At 41.6% G+C, this 22,499-nt stretch overlaps 2 protein-coding genes across 3 annotated transcripts in view; one reads left to right on the top strand and one right to left on the bottom strand.

Moving 5' to 3' along the window:
* The window catches only part of LOC131085932 (TGF-beta receptor type-2-like), a 39,468-nt gene extending 32,733 nt beyond the window's left edge, over window positions 1-6,735 (bottom strand). The window contains exon 1 of the mRNA XM_058028511.1: window positions 6,448-6,735. Within this exon, the coding sequence (XP_057884494.1) occupies window positions 6,448-6,735 (288 nt within the window). The remainder of the gene's footprint in view (window positions 1-6,447) is intronic.
* Window positions 6,734-22,499, top strand: part of SNX4 (sorting nexin 4) — a 32,779-nt gene continuing 17,013 nt past the window's right edge. Inside the window, exons 1-6 of one of the 2 annotated variants that reach the window (XM_058028289.1) lie at window positions 6,734-6,928; window positions 7,895-8,010; window positions 16,383-16,521; window positions 16,599-16,748; window positions 17,779-17,826; window positions 21,863-21,918. In XM_058028289.1, coding sequence (XP_057884272.1) covers window positions 6,734-6,928; window positions 7,895-8,010; window positions 16,383-16,521; window positions 16,599-16,748; window positions 17,779-17,826; window positions 21,863-21,918 — 704 coding nt within the window. The remainder of the gene's footprint in view (window positions 6,929-7,894; window positions 8,011-16,382; window positions 16,522-16,598; window positions 16,749-17,778; window positions 17,827-21,862; window positions 21,919-22,499) is intronic. The other variant, XM_058028290.1, reaches the window with a different exon arrangement.

The following is a 22,499-nucleotide window of genomic DNA, read 5'->3' as shown; positions in this document are numbered from 1 at the left end:
CTGAGCGGCAGGATCTGCATTTTCCAAAATTCCAGGCAATCCCAAACAACTTCTGAGCCAAACTGAACCCTATAAAATGCTTTGTCCTGTCTGCAAAATAATCTTAGGGAGAGACTTGGGGCCAGATCTCACTGAAATGAAAGCAAAGGCAGAAGCTGTCCCATGCAATGGCATCTTTACAAGGCAGTTGGATATCTACAGGAAGCTTTGCAAGAGAAAATTTTTGGGGAGCAATGCGTGTCCTGCTCTTCCTAAACAGTTATTCATATTTTTAGATGGTGTTAGACCTTCTGCTTGGCAAAGCAAGCTGCCATGATGACATGGGCAGAGGTTTGCTTTCCTAAACTGGCCACTGGGCATTGCCAGCTGCTTTCTGTGTAGGGGAAACCTGCCTGTCTGTTCAGCCCTTGTGTGAGATTGCAGGGAGCTGGGAGTACCCTCCTGCAACCTGCACTTTTAGTCCACTGAGCTGAGGCTATTGCAGGCAAACTTTGTCTGAAGAAGAGGAGGGAAGAGAGGCTGGCACTATGCCATGAGTCACCCCAGATCAACAGGGGAGCCCCTCAGCACATGCTCCACTGGCCTGACTATCTGCTCTGTTCTGGAGAACCTGGTTATTTCTTAGACCTTATCCAAGGAAAAAAAAAATGAGCTAAAAATCCACCAAAGTTACTTGGGGGAAAGTGAGTACTCTGGGGTTTAGCCTAAAGTGCCTAAATTCACATTACAGAGCTTTGCTTCTGTGAAAGAACACAGTGACCTTTTGAGTAAGACACTGGGGAGGAAGAAGAGATAAATGGTTATTTTTATTGTTGGCTTGTTTATTCCTTTTGGTGTAAATTCCCCTGCTCCTCTATTAGTGGTCTGGACAGCCTCATAACTCAAGACACACTGAAGGCTGGATTTAAGCTGAGGAACGTAGGGTCTCTGCAGGGTGATTTTTAAGTTGCATTGTGGGAGCTGATTTCCCAAAGTTCTCATTTAGGAGCTGGAAGATATTTACTAGAGAAGTAAAATAAAACTTTGGACACCTGAAACAATATAGCATATGTTTAAAGGAGGGTTTCAAACAGCCTGGGCTCCCACTCTGGGAGGCAAGGCTCAGCAATCAAGCAATAGATTTGAAGCTGCCAACGTGGGCACAAAATACCCCTGCACAGGGTAACCTCAGGGTGGACATGTGCCAGGCCAAGGGACTCAAACCTGTTATTATTGCCAGGGGTGAAAATCACCTTCTTGTGGCAGGAAATGTGAAGGGAGAGAAAGAAGGGAGCATGTAACCGTGCCCCAGACAGTGCTAATGTAAGGGCCAATGCTCCTGAGCTCCTCTGGACCTCCTTCATGCTTTTCAGGGCCCAGAGATCCTAGCAGGGTTTAAAATGACCGATTACAACAAAAGATGTCAGGTTTACTTGTGCAATCAGGATATATCCTTCTGGCCCTCTTGATTGCCTGCACATTGCACTACTGGACTGATATCTCTTGCATCTGCATTGCTGTTTTTAATCTGTTTATATCAACAGTGATGCTGGGCTTCAGAAGAGGTCTGTGAGTGTCTTTTTTGTTAACAGAATTTGTTCTACACTTTGAAGTATTAAAAGACATCAAGGATCAAGACTTAACTTCTACTAATGAGCACAAATCCACAGTATGTATTGGTTTTTATGTTGTGTGCTCATATTGTACTACCCCCAACTTGTCCAGGCAGTTAATTTGACCCCAGAAATGTCATCACTTCTGCATCTTATAAGCATGACCTTGGTTTCACTGTGCCATCAGCAGTGGCTCCCTGAGAAAGATGTGCACCTTGCAGCGTGGATCCAATCCAGCCTCTGTCTCCACCCTGCATTCACAAGGACACTGGCCCCAGTCCTGGGAGCGTCGACTAAATTTAAATGTCTTTGCCTGGTGGCACTGAGGGTGACCATCAGTCCCTGGGAAAAGTTCTCATTACCTTGCACTGTCTCAGTTTCACAGGGTTTTGATGTTTGGGATCTTGGATGGGTTGCTATGGCTTGTGGTCCCTGTAACCACCTAAGGAAAAACACCATGATGGCCTTTTACATTTCCCATTCCCTTGCTACAGCTTGTCCCAGCAGTGGTGTGGTAACCTTTGATGATCCAGTTGCACAAGGAATCAATCAAAGCCAGCACTGCATCCTGAGGGACACAGCCATTCCAGCTTTGGGCACAGGTGGCCTTGTCCTTCTCCCCTTCTCCTTAGCCCTGCTCACATCCCTGTGCTCCAGCCTCTCAGCTAATGCTCGTTTTGGTAGCCACACAGGATAATTGCATTTTCTTAGTGATGTCTGGCTTTCATTGGAGGCTTTGAATACTCCAGATGCACTGGCCTAAGTTCTAACTTCTCACAGACTGTATGTAACAGCTTCCTTGACTGATTCCAAGCTGCACCAATATTAAGCAGAGGTCTACCCATTTACAGGTCTCTACCACTTACAATGTTATTGAGGTGCCTTGGTTTTTTTTTCCGCTTCAATTCTGTCACACATCATCTGGCTTTCTTCCTTTGAAGTTTTCTCATGGCTTACTTTGAGCTGCTTTTGAAGCCACTCTCAATATATTTTCATTCATACTGTTGATGTGTTTGTACATGTTCTTTCTAAAATGTGGGCTAGTTTTGGTTTTCTTGTTTTTATTTGTGTACTGAGATATGCTGTTGCTGAAAGGGATGGAAACCACTGCCACCAATTTTAGACTGAGTGAAATTGATTGATTTTCCCCACCCCAAGAGTGACCCATATCTCTTTTCCACTCTTTCTCTGGAAAATTAACAAAATGCTGATTTTCCTACACCTTAGTACTCATTTCACTCAGATATTTAGATGATGGAAATACATCAATGAGGAGCCTGAACTCACCTACTTTTCTGCCTGCACTCTGCCATGCTGAAGCAGCTACTCGTGCCTTTTACTGACAGTTCCTTGACATTAACTCCTCTTGTGTATTTTCTTAGGGATCCTAAGCAATCAGTGTTTTCTGCTGCATCCATCACACCCCAAGGACATCACACACAGACAGATGCCAGGCTCTTCAGTGGGGATCAGCCTTTGAAGACCAACAGCACAGCCTGGCATCACTTGGGCTGCCGGGTGCCTCTGGAGAGCAAAACCTTCAGTTCTGGAGGAATTACTCTGTAGAGGGAAATAGGAGCAGTTTGACAGCCTGACTCATGATCTTTGTATTATTATTATTACTGGTAGTGAAACTATGATAGGATCCAGGAGCCTGAACCACGGATCAGGAATGTGCTTTTGAAGAGAAACTCCTGGCCTTGCTGCTTTGGCTTGTGTTACAAGGCAGTCTTAAGGCAGGCACACATGGGGGTTTTGTTTCAATAGCAGCTAAACTGGAAGTTGTGAAGGGGTGGCCAGTCCCTGGGAGTGGGCTAGAGGCACCCTAAACATTATCAGCTAAAATATGTGTGGTGGATGGTGTGTTCTCAGCTCCAGAGTGTTGCTCCATGAATCCATTCTGTCCTGAACCTCCCTGCTTTGGAGCACTGGCACAGCCAGTTGCTGCACAGGATGCGCAGTCAGCAGGAATATTGGCTGGTTTGCTCTCTCTTCCTGAGGTTACTGAAAGGCTGAGGGTGTTGCAGGATAGATGCAAAGCAGAGCCACTGCTTTAGGTGTTTTCATTCTGGTTCTCAGGAGCATGATGGTTGTTGTTAGTAGTTTTATTATCTTTTAAATCTAATTACTTCTAAGAAGTTGAAAGATGAGGAACTCAAAATGAAGATACTGATAAATAGTGTTGTGACAAAGGGGAAAATATCTGAAATATTTCTCATTAATATGGCGCTTTTTGAGGTGTTATTTGCCAGAGCAACACAGGCTGTTGAAAAATCCAATAACACATAAAACAAAAAACACCAGGAAACCAGTTTATAAGGTAATATAGCTTTCTTCCATCAAAAAGCAGCTTATCCAGTATAACAGTAGGATTAAAACAAATAGATTTACAGAATAGAAAAGATAGAGTTCCCTGTTTTCCAGAGACTGTAATGGGGGTCAGGGCAGCTTCAGAAGGGACTTGGAGGTAGGAAGTTGAGTAGAGTTTGCCTTCTTTTAGTTGATGAACAAGGGACCTGCTGCCTAGTGAAGATGCTGAACAGCGGGAGAGTGTCCTGGTTAGAGTGACTTGCAGGAGGTTGGAGTCACATCCTGACAAGAGGGGACGCAGGGGGACCCTGGGTGCACGAGTGGCTGTGCCCAGTTAGGGGGGTAGCACTAGAGCTTATTTTGACCAAAGTAGCACAAGTCCTGGAAGTTCTCTTGAGAGCAGCACTGTGCTGTGAGAAAACACTGTTATCCCACTTTGCAGGCTGAGGTAGGGAAACGTGGCTCAGGAAGAGGACTTTGGTGTTTCTGGAAGATCTCTCCATTGCACATTGGTTTTTTTAGAGACATCTCACTCTCCTCTGAACTCTCCAGGCTGTAATGTACGCGAGGGCTGCCCAGGCTCCCAGTCATCTTGATTTAGGCACTTCTATCACTACCCTCATCCTATCTATGTAATGTTTTAACTCTTCTCCACATCTTTTAGTGTATGAATAAAATTCAAAGGTGAAAATAGTTTTTGAAATCTTAGAATGCAAGACCTACAATATATTACTGTACTTTATTGATGATTTTTTTTCCATAATAAAAATATTTAGTACAAAGTATGATATCCTGCATGAGTTTCATATAAATATTTCCATTATATAACTGATAGGGATCAGAAAAATTTAAGCATGCACATGCTGCAAATGCAAGTGTAATTGATACAAGGTATGTATCTTGATGTACATCTTGAATAAACATAAGAAAACCATAGCTTAATGAAAAACAGACTGTGTCTTACAACAGGCAATCGTGCTTTTACATCTGAACTGGACCTTGGGTTTAGAAAACAAATCTTAAATCAGTCCTATTCAGAGGACAAATCACAGTTCACACACTTGTAAAAAACTTTTGTTTTAGGAAAACCTTCTGTGGAAAAGCTTGGGAAACTCCATCCAGCTACGGTGGTGGAGGGGTGGGAAAGGATAGATTGAGGTATCAGTTCAAACAATCTGAGGAAAAAGTTGCATAAACATTGAAGACAACAGAATAGAAACCAGACGCCAAATATTAATTCATGGGGTCTTCAAAGGGGATTTTGAGATTTATTTTAATTGTTGTTGAAAGAAAAAGATTAATTTTTGGATGAAAAATGTATGCAAATTCATCTCTGGTCAACAATACAAAAACCCCATTTCCTACACAAAGCAGAAAAAAGGAAAGCAAAGAAACCCATAATATCAACTCTGTAATCTCCCAAAGTGGCCTTTAACCTGGGTTTGAAAAGAGTAGAAAAAGAAAAAAAAAAGCTACATAAGAATAATAAAGAATGTAGTGCCTGAATCAAAGGACATGAATCTGGTGCAGGAATGGGAAATCTCAGGGGCTGATGTGATATGTAAACCAGGGAACAATGACGCTGTTCCTGAGTGTCCAAAATGGTATTTGGAGAATGAGGAATAAATAGGAACAACTCCTTCATCCAGTTTGCCAGTCCCACGGGGACTGTGGAGTCACCATGAGACCATGAGGTAATAAACCCAATAGTGAGACCCAATAGTGATGGTATATACATATATACATATATATATACATATATACATATATATATACATATATATATATATATATATCTACAGTGTATGATGTTCTGTAGGGGCTGAAGGGTGGGCTTCCTGAATGTCTCATCAAAAAGACAGACAGGGAATTACAGAAATGCACAGGGGGGGTTTTCCTGCTCAGTGAGAAGAGATGGGATGGCTGGGGCTTCTCCAGAGCTGAACTTGGCAGGTTTTACCTACTCCAATCCCTCCTGAGGAAGTGTGGCAGGATGGGCCATCCTTGGGTGTTCCTCAGCAGAGATGGTGGGCAGCAGAAAGCATCTCTGCACGTCCAGCACTGTTGGGAAGGAGCTGATGGAAAAAGCTGGCAGCCAGGAGGGTGAGGCAAAAGGAACACAGCATGACCGAGCCCTTCACTCCTACCAAAGGGGTGAGTAGGGAAATAACAGACTGGTGGGCTTTAAAAAAACAACCCGAGCTGCCTAATGCTAACAAACATCCTGTGGGAAAGTTAATGGCTGCTGAAAGAGACTGAGTAAAAGAAAGTGACGAATCTTGCTATAGATGAAAGATGAGAAAATATCTGAAATATTTCCCATTAGTATGGAATTTAATTTTTGTTTAAGGTGTGTTACTTGCTGTAATAGAACAGGGGATCAAAAAGCCCCAACCAATCAACCAACCAACCAATCAACCAACCAACCAACCAACGAAAAAACAAACAGGAAAGGTGTATGAAGCATGGCATGAGAAACTCTTCAGTGACCTGAGGACTAAAAGGGGAACAACGACACAAGCAAATTTTAGAAATAAACATTTACAGCTGTAAGAGTGCGGTTGAAGGAAGCTTTGTCCCGGCCAGGGACAGGAGGCTCAAGGCTGCCTGTGGGCGAGCGGAGCACGGTCCCAGCGAGGGGTGCCCGTGCATCGGGGCACGAAGGAGCCCCTTCTGGGCACCAGGGCGGGCAGGACGCCCTCAGCGCCCCCGGATCGAGCCTGTACAGGGGCACGGGCGGCGGCGAGGGCGGTGAGGGCCGTGCCCGCCGGGCTCGCCCCCGCCCGCAGCCCGCAGACACACCCCGGCCCGGCCCGGCTCCGGGAGCGGCCATGGCTCGGCCGGAGCCCGGCTCAGCGCCTGCGCGCAGCGCCGCGGCCGAGCCCCCGAGCCCCATGGAGAGCACCGAGCCCGAGCCGAGCGGCAGCCGCCCGGAGGAGGAGGAAGAGGAGGAGGAGGAGGAGGAAGAAGAAGAAGAGGAGGAAGACGAGGGTGCCCTGCCGGGCCCGGAGCAGCCCTTGGCCGCGGTGAGGGTGCGGAGGGCGGTGGCGGAGGGGCAGCGTCCCCCTCCCCGCGCTCTCGGCCTGCTCCGCCGGGCGAGCACCGGGCTTTCCTGAGCGCGCTGCCCGCGCCGGGCGGGGAGGGTGGCGGGGCTCGAGGGGCCGGGCCACCCCGCGGCGGGAAGGGGCTACAGGTGGGTCCAGCCCTTCCTTCGCTGCCTGGGGCCGAGCCCTGCTCGGCGGAGCGCGGGGCAGAGCTGTGCAGCATGACCCTCTGAGCTGCGGGGTTCTCTTCGCAGCCCCGTCCTGGCCGCTGTGAGAGAGCTTTATGCACCCTCTGCCCTCGTCCCTAATGTCAGATTATTGTTTATTATTATCAGTTATGTTTTTGTCTCCCCCTCCCCCCGTAATTTCACAAGTGACTCCCCCTCCCTGCTCAGTGCAGCTCTGCCTTTCCATGGTGGGCGTGTGGTCCTTACTGATTTCTGGCGGCCAGTGTGTAAAAGATAACGATCCTCCTCTGAGAGATTAAAAGAAAAACATCTTGGTCCGGATATATTCTGTTTCCTGTGAAAGGGGAGAGGTGGCTACATGTGTCCCGAGTGTCCTGAAGAGGAATTCACTGGTAGCTGGGAAGTGTTTGGATAGAAAATACTGGGGTTAGCATGTTTGTTTTTAAAAAAAGGGTTACTTTGTTACCTGTAAAGAAAAAATATTTCTCGTTTCTGTATCCTCCTGGCTCAGGGTGGTTTTTGGTACCTGAAGTTGTCAGTTTGTTGACTTTTCTGTTTTCTCCCTAAAGGAGGTTTCCAGTTTTCACTTGCAAATGTGATACAGAACATAGGTATAAAGCAAAGCCCTGTCAAAGCCTTTATTCCACAGAGGCTAGTCTTATTTGAACAAATGTGGTGTAGGAGAAGGGGAGGCAAGGTTAGTAGCCTTTGCCTTGTGTGGTTAATGTTACATGAATCTTTATTTTCCTCTTCTCAAAAGATGGAAGACTGTTTGGCAAAGAAAATGGAAATCACGGTTTCAGAAGCTGAAAAACGGACTGGGAGGAATGCCATGAACATACAAGAAACATACACTGCTTACCTCATTGAGACTAGGTGGGTGATGAGAGCTCAGTCTCAAGTGTACATGGATGTACCATTCTAAACAGATTTTCCCTCCTTCCACCCCTAAAAATAATCAGGTACAGTTGATGAGAGGATTTAGCTGTTTTATGCTTTGTTATGTGGTTATCAATCCACTCTGGAGGATCTTTTCCTGTGAAAATTTGGCTGCTGATCTCCAGTTCAGGACTAGTGCTGGTTTTGTGTAACTGTGTACTGTTATTCTTCATTTGGAGCTAGGTGGAAAAATGTGTGTTTGAAAGTTGTTGCATTAAAATGGTGCCAGCAACTGCTTGGTTATTTTGTGGACGTAAGTTGGACACATTTATACATGTTTTTGTGAGATTGTATGTGAGGGAGGTCTAAAGTAACTGTTAGGCTTGCTTGAGATTGCAAGAAAGAGAGAAGTCTCATGACTTATGTCACGTGGTCAAAATTTATTGCTCAGCTTATATTTGAAGTGTTTTGCTTGATCTGATTACCACATACTCCTTGTAGATGGTTTAAGGGTTAGAGTTAGCTAATTATTTCCTTTCTTCATACTAGCTTGAACTTTCACTGGGGAACTTACTGCTCTTAATCTCCTTGTGTTAACAAGAGGAACACTACTGGTGTCATAAACATTCTCAGTACCACAAGCGCAAAATTTCAAGTATTGAGTAGTAGCAAAACTTTAAAATCTCTTCTAATTTACCCTTACTTCCCAAACAGTAACAGATGACTCCTTTTAAGTGGGGTCATGTTACTCAGCTGAAGCAAGAATTTCAAAATTAGACTTTGTTACCAGTTTTGTTTAGCTCTTCTTTATACTACCAGTTCTAACCTTTGGGCCTTGCCTTTGGAATTATCTGCTGTACAAAGAAAACCTTCTGAAACAAAGCAGTTGCATTTTGCAAAGGCTCTGAAGAGTTCAAACAGTAAAACTGACACATAAGCCTTCTATCTGCTAGCTGAAAGGCTTCTTAGCTTGTTCAGCTGATGGACACACCACTCACACTGATTGCAGGCCTTGAGTTTGCTATGTTTTTGCTAAACTTAAAGAACAAAGTCCAAAACAGACATACATTTTTCAAATATTGTAGCCCTTTGACAGTTGCTCAGATGCTTAAAAATACCTTTGCAGTGTATTGATATTAAAGATCACACCTTCTCATGTAAGTAGTGTTGTTTTTATTGTAATGATATTTCTGAAGAAAAAGAGAAGAAAAATGGAATCATTGGGGCCTGACTGTGGTATGAAGTGTACTCTGGGGGCAGATTTATGCAGCCCCAGAACATGCTGACTGCATCTCCTTTTCCAGTCATCCTTGCATTACTTTAGAGTTGCTCCCACTGCTCTTTCCCAGTTGTTCTTTCGTAGTGGCAAAGCTGTACTTTGCTGGCCAGATTGGGTTCTTTCATTAGGATTTATTTTACTCTGTGGTCAGCAAATACTGAGACCAATTACATGTTTGTCACAGAGCGATTGAAAATGTGTGTTTGTCACATCCCTAATAAAATAAGTTCTCTATTCCTTTTGCTGAGAAGGCAGAACTTCTTGCATAAATATAATTGGTGGCTATTAAATGTGTTTCCTGCTGAGCCTGTAGCTGTAGGTGGGCTTCACAGTAATTTGTCTAGGTAATAAGATATTTTGTAGCTGAAGAATAAAACTGTTTATAGTAATGTAAAGGGAAGACCACTTAATAATAGTTGCATTATGTTTATGTGAACTGGGGTTCCACCATTACTGCTATCTAGGATTTAATTTCAGTTTGAATTGAGGAATTCTATCTGGGTGAATTAGAGACGCAAGATGGATACAATTTTGACAATTTGTTATAGAACAGGAGCTGAGTGTTTAAACCTTTAACATGTAAGTTTCACTGGTGCTGGTGAAAATGATTTCAAAATGCAACTTGTGGTGTTATTTAGTTTTTCTTTGTAAATGAAATTTTTTATTACTATGCTCACATTTTCATGTGACTTTTGTTGATTTTTTAATTAATGTGCTATTATACTTTGATGTAAATATATTTTTTAAGACAAACTCCATTGCTGTAGACTGCAGAACGTTAACGAATTCCAGGGGTTGTGTTTCCTGAAAACATCTTCTTGCTTTACACCTTTCTGCATTACCTAATTCAGTTTTTTATGATGAGCTATTTCCATTCAATTAGTCATAATGTCAGTTTGTTTCACAGCTTCTGTTAAACTATACAGTTATTTAAAAATAAATCAATTTTTATATTCTCTCTGTGAGAACAGAGGTCACTTCTGCCTATTTGTGGGAAATGGCATTAAGGCAAGTACATGTTCTTAAGATGTGCTGCTAAATATTCCTTCTTGAGATGTGCTCAGCATATCACTAGCTTTCTGTAAGGGAAGTAGCAAATATCCAGGATCTTACTTAAATCCAGACTTGCTTGTTAGAATTTTAGGCAGATGTGTCTTACATCAGAGTCTGCATGAAACTACAAGAACTCAGGTGGAATAAACCCCTGAGTCTGACTCCTGGCTTTGTACCTGTTATTTCCATGACAGAGCTGAAAGTTAATCAGGATGCAGAGCACCTCTAAAGTGCTCTGTGGTGTTGCACTTTTAATTATAGGACATACAGGGAAAACTATTTCTTCTGTAGTAGTAGGACACTTCCATTTAGTTCACTTTCCTTTCATCCCTGCTGACTAAAAGATTTCTATCCTGACCTTCCCAATCAAACAATATGATGACTAGCATGTATTTTTTTTTGTTCTGTTTTAAATGTGGCTTTAGGAAAAAAAGTTAAGTGGCTCTCCAGCCACTTAACAGCAGATTCCCTGGTTTCCAGTCCTACTAGTCTTCACTTTCTCTTGTAGTAATTTGGCAAGGGGGCTCATTTTATTTCCTTTTTACTCCCACAGTATGGCTGGGAAGTTACTATCCTTATTTCTGGTTACAGTATTTGGAAAGTTTTTCACTAGTTAAATAGTGATATGAGTGTTACCTGCTTCTCTGTTAAGACCTTGGATTGCCCATCTAAAGTGTGAGAACTTCTAAAGAAAGTTTCTGTGAGAGAAATGGACTTGGAAATCAGTAACTGGCCAGGCCACAGTTCAGTGATAGCAATGCTGCATTGTGGCATTTCAGGAGTTTTTCCTTTGTTACATTTTGTTTAGTACTCTTATCAAAGTTTCCTTTCTCACACTGGGCTAGGTGCAAAGCCCAGGCATGGGTTTCCTGAGAAGAGGCACAGGATGAATGCCCACAAAGGACAAATGTTGTATTCTGGTAGAACAGTAAAGGGCAGAGTTTGGCCAATGGGAGTCAGGAAGACTTGTCCAAAGTACTCCAAAGGAGGTGTGAGGGAAAAAGTCTAAATTCAGCATGAGCTTTAAACAGGGGAGAGTTGGGAGCTGAAAGAAGACAGAGGATTTGAGAACTAAGTTTTCTGATGATTTTTACTTGATAGAAACTATGAATCATTCATCTTCCTGACAAATGTATGTTTCATTTAAATACAGTAAACTGGGTGACAGTACAAAAAAACCAAAGAATCACCTCTCTGTGGAAAACCTTCTGGCAAGAGAAATGCTTCCTTGTCATACAGCTTGCCAGGTAGAAGAGCAATTATTAAACATCAGCTGTCTGAGAGGCCTAAATACAGAGACTATTCCTAAATAGCTGTTGGAAAAAGTTGCCCATCCCTCTAAAATGGTGTTCCTCTGCACAGGGAGTGAACCTTGCCCACTACAGGGAGTGGAAGTGTCACTTCTCTTACACTGGAAGGTCAAAGGTTGAAAGCAGAGTTACTGCTTCTGCCATGGAGGAGATGATTGCTTTTACAAGGAAATAAACCTGTGTATTTCCTTCTTGTCTGATTTAATACTTCACAGCCATTTGTCTTTATTGCATTCAGAATTATTTAATGGCTCATTTAAGATAATTAGTTTTAAATGGGAAGTGAGAAGAGGTTAATTAGATGGACTAAAGTTTTCACATTGACACTTTGAATTAAGGCAAATAAATGAGACATGGAGTAATGTAATCTTTGAATTGGTTATGATAACATCAGTTATAAATGTAAAAGCTGAAGGTTTTAATTTTGTCTTTTTAATTTTTTCAGGCAGGTTGGTTGGTTTGATGAATAACTTGCATTGTTAAAGGTGTCCTTAAAGGGAAAACATATGGTTTTCCTGCCTGAAGACTGTACAAGTATTATATTGTGTTTTTAGAACTAAAACAAATTGAGAAGTTTGACTGAATGTCAACAAGTGATTATAATCTTAATTGAAACTGGTCTGCAATACTTGCATTAATGGGGAAGTTCATAACGTGGTCTGAAAAATTAGATGGTAGTGAAGGTATTAAGTCTAATGAGTACCTTTGTGGATTTCAACTTCCTTTCTGAAATGGTGTTCCTGGGGAGGAAATGCTCTTGTAATTGGTGATATTTTATGACCTCATATGTAACCAGGCAGAGACATTTTTGGTGTGATTAAAAAAAAATTCTCTCATCTTGGTTGCCTGTCCTGAATCCATCCCTGCAGTTTCAAGCTCTTATTGCCTCATTTAAAAGCCTGTCTCAGTTAGAACACAGGCTCCTAACTGAGGGCTGTGCAGTGCGTGCCCACCACAGCTTTGCAAAGAACTTTGCTGCTCCCCTCCTTTACCCAACTCTGCAGCACTGTGTGCTCCAGAGAGCACAGCCTGGGGGATTGCTCTAAGCTGGGTGTAAGCCTGGGGGGTGCAACTGATAGTAATAATTTCAAAATGTCTTAAATGTATTCAAATCAATTAATTAAAGAAGCATGGCTTCTTTGTTAGGTGCTTTATAGGTGCTCTCCTGATGAAGATAAAAGCAGCTGTAAAAGGCAGTGTTTGCACTCCTGAGACATTGAGAATAAATGCATGTTAGAATAAAAGAAACAAGTATGATATGAGATGAGAATAATGCCAGGCTGCCAAACTCACACTACAGTGAGGTGCTTGTATCAGCTGCTGCCTAGTTAAGAAAGAATTAACTACACAGGCAGGTTTGACCTTCAAGATTCTCTGGTAGTAATTTAATCTTTTTCTTCAGGGTATAGTGTGAGGTTTTTGTGTCCCTCACAAGGGTTGTAAATCTTGATTAACTGAGACTGGGGGAAGCCTAACTGTTGTCCACAGATCTGCTCTGTCAGAATAAATTGACAGTAGGCTTTAGATGTAGTAAACTTCCTTAGTGTCTTCAGTGTGGGCAGGGTAGGTGCAGTGAGTGTATGAACTGGTCTGGTAGTTTGCTTCCTTCCTCCTGGAGTTCTTGAGGCCCTGTGTGGGCATAAAACTTCAAGTAATGAGGAAGTTGTTTGTGCTGATGTAGGACTAGGCTTCTCTGTAAAGCTGTGGTCTTTTTCTGCTGAAGTGTTATGCTCCCAAATGACCTTTTAAAATTTTTGATTAATATTTAGTTTTCTGCTTAATGTGTGTGGACTGAGATGTTACTACTATGTTTTTTTCAAATAACTGATGGGTTCTTATTAATTGTAGCAAATACAAAGTTGATTAGCAGGCATGTTCAGAAAGGGTTTTTATTTTTTTTTTTTCCCCACAGTTAAGGCTCAGCCTGACCTTTGCTGCTCCTACTTTCTAATTAACTCTGCAAAACAATTACAGAGCATTATAAGCATGATTGAGATGCTTACAGAGATGGACCATTCTCCTGTCAGAAGGCTGGCACAGCAGCATCTGTATCTGCAGCACAGTTGTGTCCTCCTGGCATGTGCCTGGGTTCTCAGGGCAATCCTGACCCATGTTTTTCTTGCCTCCCTATTTATGCTTGCTTGTGCAGTCTGTTCTCAGGCAGGACCCCCATAATACTATCATGTACTGATGGTAGCAGTCTTTCTTAAGGGCTGACAATAATCCATGTGGAAGTCTTGAATCCCATGGTGTAAGTCAGTGCAGCTGGTTGGTAAACTACTGAAGCTAAAAAGGATCTGTAATTCTGAAGTACTTTTATGTGAGTGTCTTGAATGGCCAGATTGTTTACCAAACCTTGCTGGGAGTTTTTCCTCCAGGAATGCAATGTTTGTGCCTTCAGCTTTTGACTAAACAATTAATCTTTTGAGGCACAGTAGCTCAATTCCTTGTCTATTCAAATTTACCTCTTACTCATCAATAGTTCAATCACTAGATACCTGCTTTGAGCTGAAGTGTTCTTGTAATATTTGAATGGTGCAGCAGTTAGTGTGGGGAGGGATGCTGCACAGCCTGTCAGTCCAGGCTAGGCTGAGCTTACCCTCTTCAGAACTCAGTATTTGCAGGTGCAGTTCATTGAATTTAAATACTCTAATGGGGAAGAATTCTGTGGCATGCTGGCAGTGTGAATAGTGGCTGGCAGTAGTGTACTTGCCTTTTCCTTTTGAGTCACTCTCAAATAGTTTTGATCTGCAGCAGTTTATTTTGAATGCTATGAATTTGTCCTTTTTTCTTCTTACTTGTGAAGTTTTTTTCCCCCTACAAATTCAGTTACCTGGAATGAATGTCCTTTCTGCAGGGCACGGGTAGATACATAAAAATTGTTCCACCTTGCTAAGTTAAAAAAGTATCTTTTGCATTCTTCTGTATGACATTATTCCACCTTAAGATGTAACTAAACTAAAGCATAGAGCAAGCCTCTAATGAGGGTTCACAAATAGAGGCACCTTGTATTTTGTTTAAATGTATCAAAAAACTGGGGCGGCTTTAGAATGGGATTGTTTCTTTTTCAGTAAAATCATGAAAAATCTGACCTTGTAGGTTAAAAACAGCTTTAAAAATTATCAATAATTTGTGTGCTTCTTAGATGTTTTAAAACTTCACAAAGTTCTTATGAATTCAAGAACTGTAAAGCCTGACTTTTGCTGGAAAGAATAATGTAGCAGTCTTTTCTACTAAATACTGTATAAGTAACTACTTTTAGCTCATAATTTATTGTTCCCAGTTCTGAGTTCTCCAGCAGCAGAAGGATGTGGACTTACTTAAGCAAGTCCAGTGAAGGGCTGGGATGATGATAATGGGCTTGGATTGTCTGACCTGTAGGGAGAGGCTGAAAGAGATGTAATTGTTCAGCCTGTGCAAGAGACAGCTGATTTTAGCAGCTGTGGATCAGTACCTGGTGGGGAGGTAAAGAAGATGGAGTCAGACTCCTGTGATGCTGAGAGAGGGCAAAAGGCAGTGCCCACAAATTCAAACATGGGAATTTCCAGGTAAAAGTAAGAAAACCTCTTTATTGTGAGGTTTGTCAAACATGGGAGTGAGTTGCTCATTGTGGTGGTAGAGTCTCAGTCCTTGGACATACTCAAAACCCAAGTGAACGTGGCTCAGAACATTCTGCTTTGGGCAAGGAGCTGCTGGATCACAGACATGCAGAGGTCCCTTCCAAACTCAGCAGTCAATACTGTTCCTTGTAGGTTTATGCCAGTGCTTTGTGTGCTAGTTAGTCATTTCAGTGAAGAATAAAGTAGATGTAGAAATCACCACTGTTTCATTTAAAGTCCCTTGTGTGAATTCTCTCTCTGTGTTTATTCTGGCATATGCTAACTGCTGGAAGTGTTGCTACCCAATGCTTGTTTTATATTGCAAAGTATTTCTATTACTTTGAATGTCTTGTATGAAAAACTATTCTTCTCATCAAGTATTTGTATTACGTTCCAATCCTGTATTCAATGATTTCTCCTTTTATAGTAACATAAAATCCTTTTTTACCTTGCTAGGCCATGTTGGTTTTAAGTCTTCAACAAATTTTTCAGACACATAAATTTTGTACCTGCCTGCTCTAGGTAGTTTGTTACATTTTTAGTCCATAAATATAAAAACGTGTCACTTTGAACAAAAAAAGAAAATTGGAAGTACTTTGAAATTTGCTCTTTTTCTAAAAATATCCTTTAAAATAGCTTAATATTTTTAAAGTTGTATTTGTCACTGTATCAACTGTTGTATGCAAGACCATTTTTGTCCTCTGAAGTGAAGGCTTTCCCTCTGAATAGTAAATTTCTTCTTACAATATTCTGTATCATTCAGGTACTCAGGAAATTTTACTGACTTTGAACCTAACACTGTTCCAGGAGAAATAGGGCTATTTCTATAAGGGTGTGGAATAAGCCACATGAATCTCTTTACTTGATTGTGACCTGTTTGTTTTTGATGTGTAAGTGCATTGAGTTTTCCTGTGTTCCTAGCAAATTCAAGTGCTATCATGCAGAAATTATAAATATTTTTAAATTAAGTATGTAGATATGAAATTAATTAAGGTTGCGCTTTAGGTTATGGGCAAGTCATGCAGTAATCACTACTATACTTGGGGCCTTTGGCCTAATTGCACTGAGGGTTTTTGAGGGAGCAGGTGATGGCTCACCAATGTTCAGATTTGCTGCTTTGTCTTTCAGAGCTGTTGAGTCCCAGAGTGAGGGACAGTGTGCCCCAGTGGAGTCCCTGTGGCGACGTTACAGTGAATTTGAGTTGTTGAGGAATTATTTGTCAGTCACCTACCCACATATTGTTGTTCCTCCTTTGCCAGAAAAAAGGGTAAGGAAACCAAAACTGTGGCTTGCTTTGTCTTGTTTGTTTTTTAATTTACTGTTGACACTCTTCTGTTTAACTAGGCTGACTTTGTTTGGCATAAGCTATCAGCAGATAACATGGATCCAGATTTTGTGGAAAGAAGAAGAATTGGTCTGGAAAACTTCTTGTTACGTGTGGCTTCACATCCTGTTCTTTGCCAAGACAAAATCTTTTATGCATTTTTAATGCAGGTAAAGTTATTTCTAAATACATTATTTAGTGATTATTTAATTAAGATAATGTCCTTTTGATCTTTTCTATTGACCCATGGCTTGTTCTGTGTCAGGAGGAAAAATAGACAATGTAAATAAACTTGAGGTGGAAAAGGCTTGTCCAGCTAAAAGCTTCTTGAGAGCAGCCTGCAGTTGCCCTTCTAATCTACCTTATGACTTTTTTCTAGTCAAGTTGTAAGTCTCCTAAGAGAGAATTTCCACCTCTTTGGAGCAGCCTCTTGGGAGCTTAATGCATGTTGGCTGGGAGCTGTTCCATAGGTCTAAAGCTGAACTAAGCACCATGCTGTACTCCTGACTGCAGGGACAGCACTGGCTTCCTGCTCACCCTTTAGATATCCATGGTTTCTTTAGCCTTGTGGTTTGGATCATCCATTCCTGTGTTGTGGTCCAAAACTGCTACAATACATTGTCACAGAAGTTATGGTCCAATTGTCAGCTTAAGCATTGATTCTGCAGCTTTCAACTTTAGATGTTGGATAGTTCTTTTTTCTGTGCTTCGAGAGATTCCCAAATACTGGACTGAACAGCTATGTTTGCCACAGTACAGTATGTGGGTGAACTGATATATGGGAGCTGAAAACAGTGGAAAACCAGCAGTACATCTGAGCCAGGTGATGGCATGTGGACTGCAAACTGTTGTCACCTGTGTGCTCTCTGCCTTGAGATGCAAAGGCCCTTGGAGATGCTAGTAATCTCAGAGGCAAAATATGTTAGCTGCTCTTCTTTAGGCAAAGCAGTATGGCTCCTGCTCCCAGCTGATAGATTGAGGTAATTGAGAAGAGGGTTTTTTGGGGGAGGTTAGTATTTAAGCACAATGTAATGATTGATTATTCTTACCCCAGATTCTTGAAAAGATGTGGGGAGGTTAGCTGAGGCAGAAGCCAGGCATACTGGAGAAGCTCCTTTGGTATAGGCTATTATGGGGACTTGCAAAAGCTGCAGCATCCTTAAATCACTCTAACTGAACATTCTTCTCTTGTATATTTAGGAAGGTGGATGGAAAGAAATGGTGAATGAGACTGGATTTCAGCTGAAGGTAATTACTGTAATTGTTTGTCTTGTGATTGCTGTGATATGACACAGACATATTCCAGCAAATGATTTTTAGGCTGTTTATGAAAGGATGTTTGCTGTAAGAATGAGTTAAAGGCATTGCTTCATGAATACTTGTTATTACAAGAAACAGTGATGTTCTTGGCATGTGATAGGTAGGACTGCAGTTAAGTTCTCTAGCAGGCTTGTTCCATGCCTGTGTAATTCTGCTGCTAATGTAGAATCCTTAGAAGCTTTAAAAGTAATGAACTTGAGGCCACAGCAGTGAGGTTTTGTGTTTTCTGTTTAGTTTAGCATTTTGAAAGGTGGGTGTCAAATTTGGTCTGGTAAGAGGTGCAAGGTGTCAAAAAAAGGTAAGCAAAGAGGTCTGAATTGTAGGACTTCTTTGCAAGGAGCAGTTGGTGAAAGGGTCTAAGACAGATGGATTTGGTGCCCCTTAACTGTTTAACAGAATGTGTCTTGGAGTAACACTATCCTCATTGACATCAGCGAGTTCATGGCTGGGTAAACTGGTGGAAGACTTGCAGGAATAAATGGTCTGAGGTCATGTGTCTGTACAGGTCAAGAATCTGAGAAGCTGATAGATTGCTGGGCTGTGTCTGGAAGAATTACTGTATGGGGACAATAGTGAGCTTTTTGTTTCATTGTAATGTGATCTGCTCTCATGAAATCACAACTGAAAATGGGATGGATTATGAAGAATTATTCTAAATAGTGAGAGCTAAAGAAAATCCCTGGTGCTCTTATCCTCAGTGTCCAAGGGGCTTTGATACTGACACTTACTGTTGATAACTTAAGTTGACAATAATTCTCTTCCATTGCAGTTGGGTTTGCATACTACTGGTGTTTAAAAGGCAAACAATGTAAAGCTCTGGAGCTGCATACACTCATAGGAGTTCAGAAAGTTTGTACTGGCAGGATGTGTTCAGGAGAACACACAGTGGTGTGTTTATGGAAGAAAAGTCATAGCAGAATGCTGAGAATATTTGCCTCCCTGAAACCACATTGTAGATTAAATGAGAGACTAGCAAGTCTTGTTTTCCCTCTAGAATTGATTGTGTATGTTTTCCCTTTCATGGTTCCAGTTTCCTTAGGAAAGAAAAATAACTTTTTCAGAAGCCTGGTAAAAAGAATCTTCCCTTTATTCTACATCTAAAGTATAAACTCTCAATATTTAGCACTACACTGGAAGGAAAACCTCTATTCAGTGCATGTTTTAGACTCAAATTAGACCATTTGTTTATGTTTCTGCTGCCTCTGCTGCATTTAAGCAGGATGTGTTTTTTGTCTGAGAGGGTTTGAACTCTAACTAAACCTTAAATTAGGTATTAATACAGTGTAGCATGCTATAGCTGAATGTTGATGTTGGAGACTTTGTTTATTCTGCCAGCTGTATCATTAAATCATGCCTTTCCTCCCTCCCAACCCCAGCACTTATTTTTTAAGGGATTTTTAATTTAAGGGATTTGTCACTTGGGATTTTAACCCTTCCTGTAGGAAAGAGAAAATTCCCATCTCTCTTTAGTTTACAGAAATGATTATTGGATCATAGTAGGTGTTAACTCTGAAAACTCCTCAGTTGTACCTCATTTGTTGGGTGGTTCATCTCTAAAATGATTGTGCATGTCACTCTTAAATCAATTTTAAGACTGGACTGATGTTTCTCTAGAAGTCTAACTCTGGTGTAAATGCTCAAAAGTGATGTGTGAGAGTTACTGTGCTGCAAATGGCAAAAAGGAAATAGCCCTACTGAGATGGTTGAGCACTGGCAGGATTGTGCTTCCTGCCTGACAGTGCTGGTATGGACCTACTGAACTCTTCTTTCAGAGCACTACATGTGCATGTGACAAAAGACAAAAACTTGCCCTGGAACTGTAGGGTAGGAAGTTGTCCTTTCTGAGTGTAAAGCTGCTCTCTGTGCCTGCTGCCCCAATAGACTCAAATGGCTTTGGTGCCTGCTGTTTGAACATAAATACAGGGTTCTGGGAAATAGCTGCTCAGAGGGAAGGACTCTGATAGTGTCAGTGTATCTAGGTGATGTTTGTACTGAGAGGGTGTGAGGAGCACCTGCAGGTGTGTGTGAACAGCCCAAAACATAACTGGCTTGTGTGTTGATTTGTTGGGGTATGGCATTGGAGATCCAAGACTTTACAAGCCTCAGAAATGCTCTGAATAAGCATAAAGGCTGGGACTTGGAGCTCCTGCAGTGTTTTGTGTTCCTTGTGCTATCTGGGACATGCTTTCCCATGCTGCCTTGTCTTCCCTTTGCAAGACATTCTTAGAGAAGTGTCACACACAGTTGTGACAATGAACCTGCTTTCTCCCAGTGTCAGTCTGTCTGAGTCTGGAGGGTTTTGTTCCCTTACCTTTCAGCTTGTGGGTTATGCTTTGTTTTGGTGGTTTGGGCATTGGAAGGACAGCTGCAGTTAACCTGACTCTGCCACCAGTCCACCACTAAACCATGTCCCTGAGTGCCACATCAGCATATCTTTGAAACACATTGAGGGATGGTGACTCCATAACTTGTGTGGGCAGCCTGATCCCGTGTCTGACAATCCTTTTGGTAAAGAAATGTTTCCTAGTATCCAATCTGAACTTCGCCTGAAGCAACTTGAGGCAGGTTCCTCTTGTCCTAGTGCTTGTTATGTGGGAGAAGAGACCAACCTCCACTTCACTACACCCTCCTTCCAGGAAATTGTGGAGAGCAGTAAGGTTCCCCTGAGCCTCCTTTTCTCTAGGCTGTGTATGGGGGATCTTCTGCTCAGCCCAAATGTAGTGGGAGGTGAAACAGTCTCAGACTGTGCCTGTCTTATCTGTAGATGCTATTACAAGGTCCCTAAAGGATGGGCTCTGTTCTTGTTTTGGGAAGACACTGTGTTCCCTTCACTGAAAAATTCAAAATAGCTCTTCAGGCTCTGAGTTTTCTGTAACAGGGCACAAAATAATCTTTTGTCACATACCAGCACTGAGAAGTACTACTGAAGCAACTTACTGCTTGCAGCTGTGGCACAGCCTGTTAGCTAAAGGAGTACACTATAGGAAATCTGTACACCTTGCAAGGTGTGCTGATTTATTTTCCTTTTACTGAAGAGAAGGATGTTTTGATCAAAAATAAACTCCAGCCATTTACCCACAATTGGCATTTTTCTTTGGAGAGAAAAATAGATGAGCCCTGAGCTGTGTGTAAAATGCATTGTAGGAATGAGGAGTTGTAGTGATGTGGACCTCAGAGATGAGGCTGGGATCTGTCATCTGTGTTGGTATCTAATTAGGAGTAAATACTCATTGCACAGTTTAATATTCAATAAATTGGAAAAAACCCCCTCCATCTCCTTAGAAATATTCGAAACTACTGTTGCAGAAGTTGGTAAGCCAACATCTCAAAAACAGTCAAAGCAGTCAATTACCTTTTTAATTAGGTATTGAATTCTCATCTGTAGAGATTTATATATGCTCTACTATAGAGAAGAACATTGCATTAAAAAGGGCTCTTTTCTGATACACAAATTACATATTTTCTGTAAAGCAAGTCATAAAAAGTAAGAGAACAACATATATAAGATTTTGATTTCACTGGGGAACTGTTCCTGGTAATAAAGAGCATATAGAGGTCACTCTACCACTGGTTTTATTTGGTTTGAGAAATATAAAATAGCTTGTCCATATGGTCTTAAGTTACCTAATTGCTTCATCTAAAAAGAATGTGGGGTTGTGTATCTTAAATCCATGATTTGTGCAGCATTTTAAGAAGGGACTATTTCTGTGGGACTTGGATTATACCAGCTTTATTTTAGTGGTTACTGTTTACATCATATTCACAAAAATAGCATAGCTTTTTGACTTTTTAATAAAATATCTGACATTCAGGGCAGCTGGTGTCAACTTGTTCAATGTTGGAAGACTTAAATATGCCATGAAGGCAGGACGTTTTTCTAATGGTGCTGCCAGAAGGCTGAGATTTTTTTGTCACTGAAATTTAATTGCATTAAATTAACAAAGCTTTTTTTCCCCTTTTTCAGGCAGATTCCAGATTAAAAGCTCTTAATGCAACATTCAGAGTGAAAAACCCAGACAAGTAAGATTCCACATCCTTCTTCCCTCCCTTTCCCTTTTTCAGTTATAACTATAACTTCAGGTGACAGAATATTCTATCTCTTTAGTATAAATTCAGAAAAGAAAAATTATCTTTCTGCACTTCAAATCTTTTCAGGAGCCCAGTAAAGAGGTAGTGTGAAAATATTTGATGAATCCTGCCTCCAGAAGCAGGAAGCATTCAGAAAAATTCCATCACTTTATGTAAAATGAGTATTTCATTTTAGCTAGACTAAAACGAAGGGACAAAAAAAAATCCCCAAAACCAGACTCTGAAAAAGAACCTCTTAATATTTGTTTTCAAGAAATCTTTCCAAGCATGAACAGAGTACAGATTGATAGTAGGTCTTTCCAAAAGTCTGCTGGTGTACAGCTCTGGATGCACACACCCTGGAGTTGCAGTTCACGTTCTTTCCAAGCTGCCAATTTTCACAGATGCTTTTGGAAGTCCAGAGGTCAGTTCAGCTCTGTTGCAGTTTACAGAGCTCTGGGACAGGCACTGGAGCAATCTGCTGGATGGAAGAACTGCTCAGAATTGTCAGTGTATATAGTGGGAGGTTCATC

The sequence above is a fragment of the Melospiza georgiana genome, chromosome 7 (assembly GCF_028018845.1).
Source record: "Melospiza georgiana isolate bMelGeo1 chromosome 7, bMelGeo1.pri, whole genome shotgun sequence".
NCBI lineage: Eukaryota > Metazoa > Chordata > Aves > Passeriformes > Passerellidae > Melospiza > Melospiza georgiana.
Note: the sequence above shows the minus strand (reverse complement) of the source record. Positions and strands in the feature narration are given on the sequence as shown.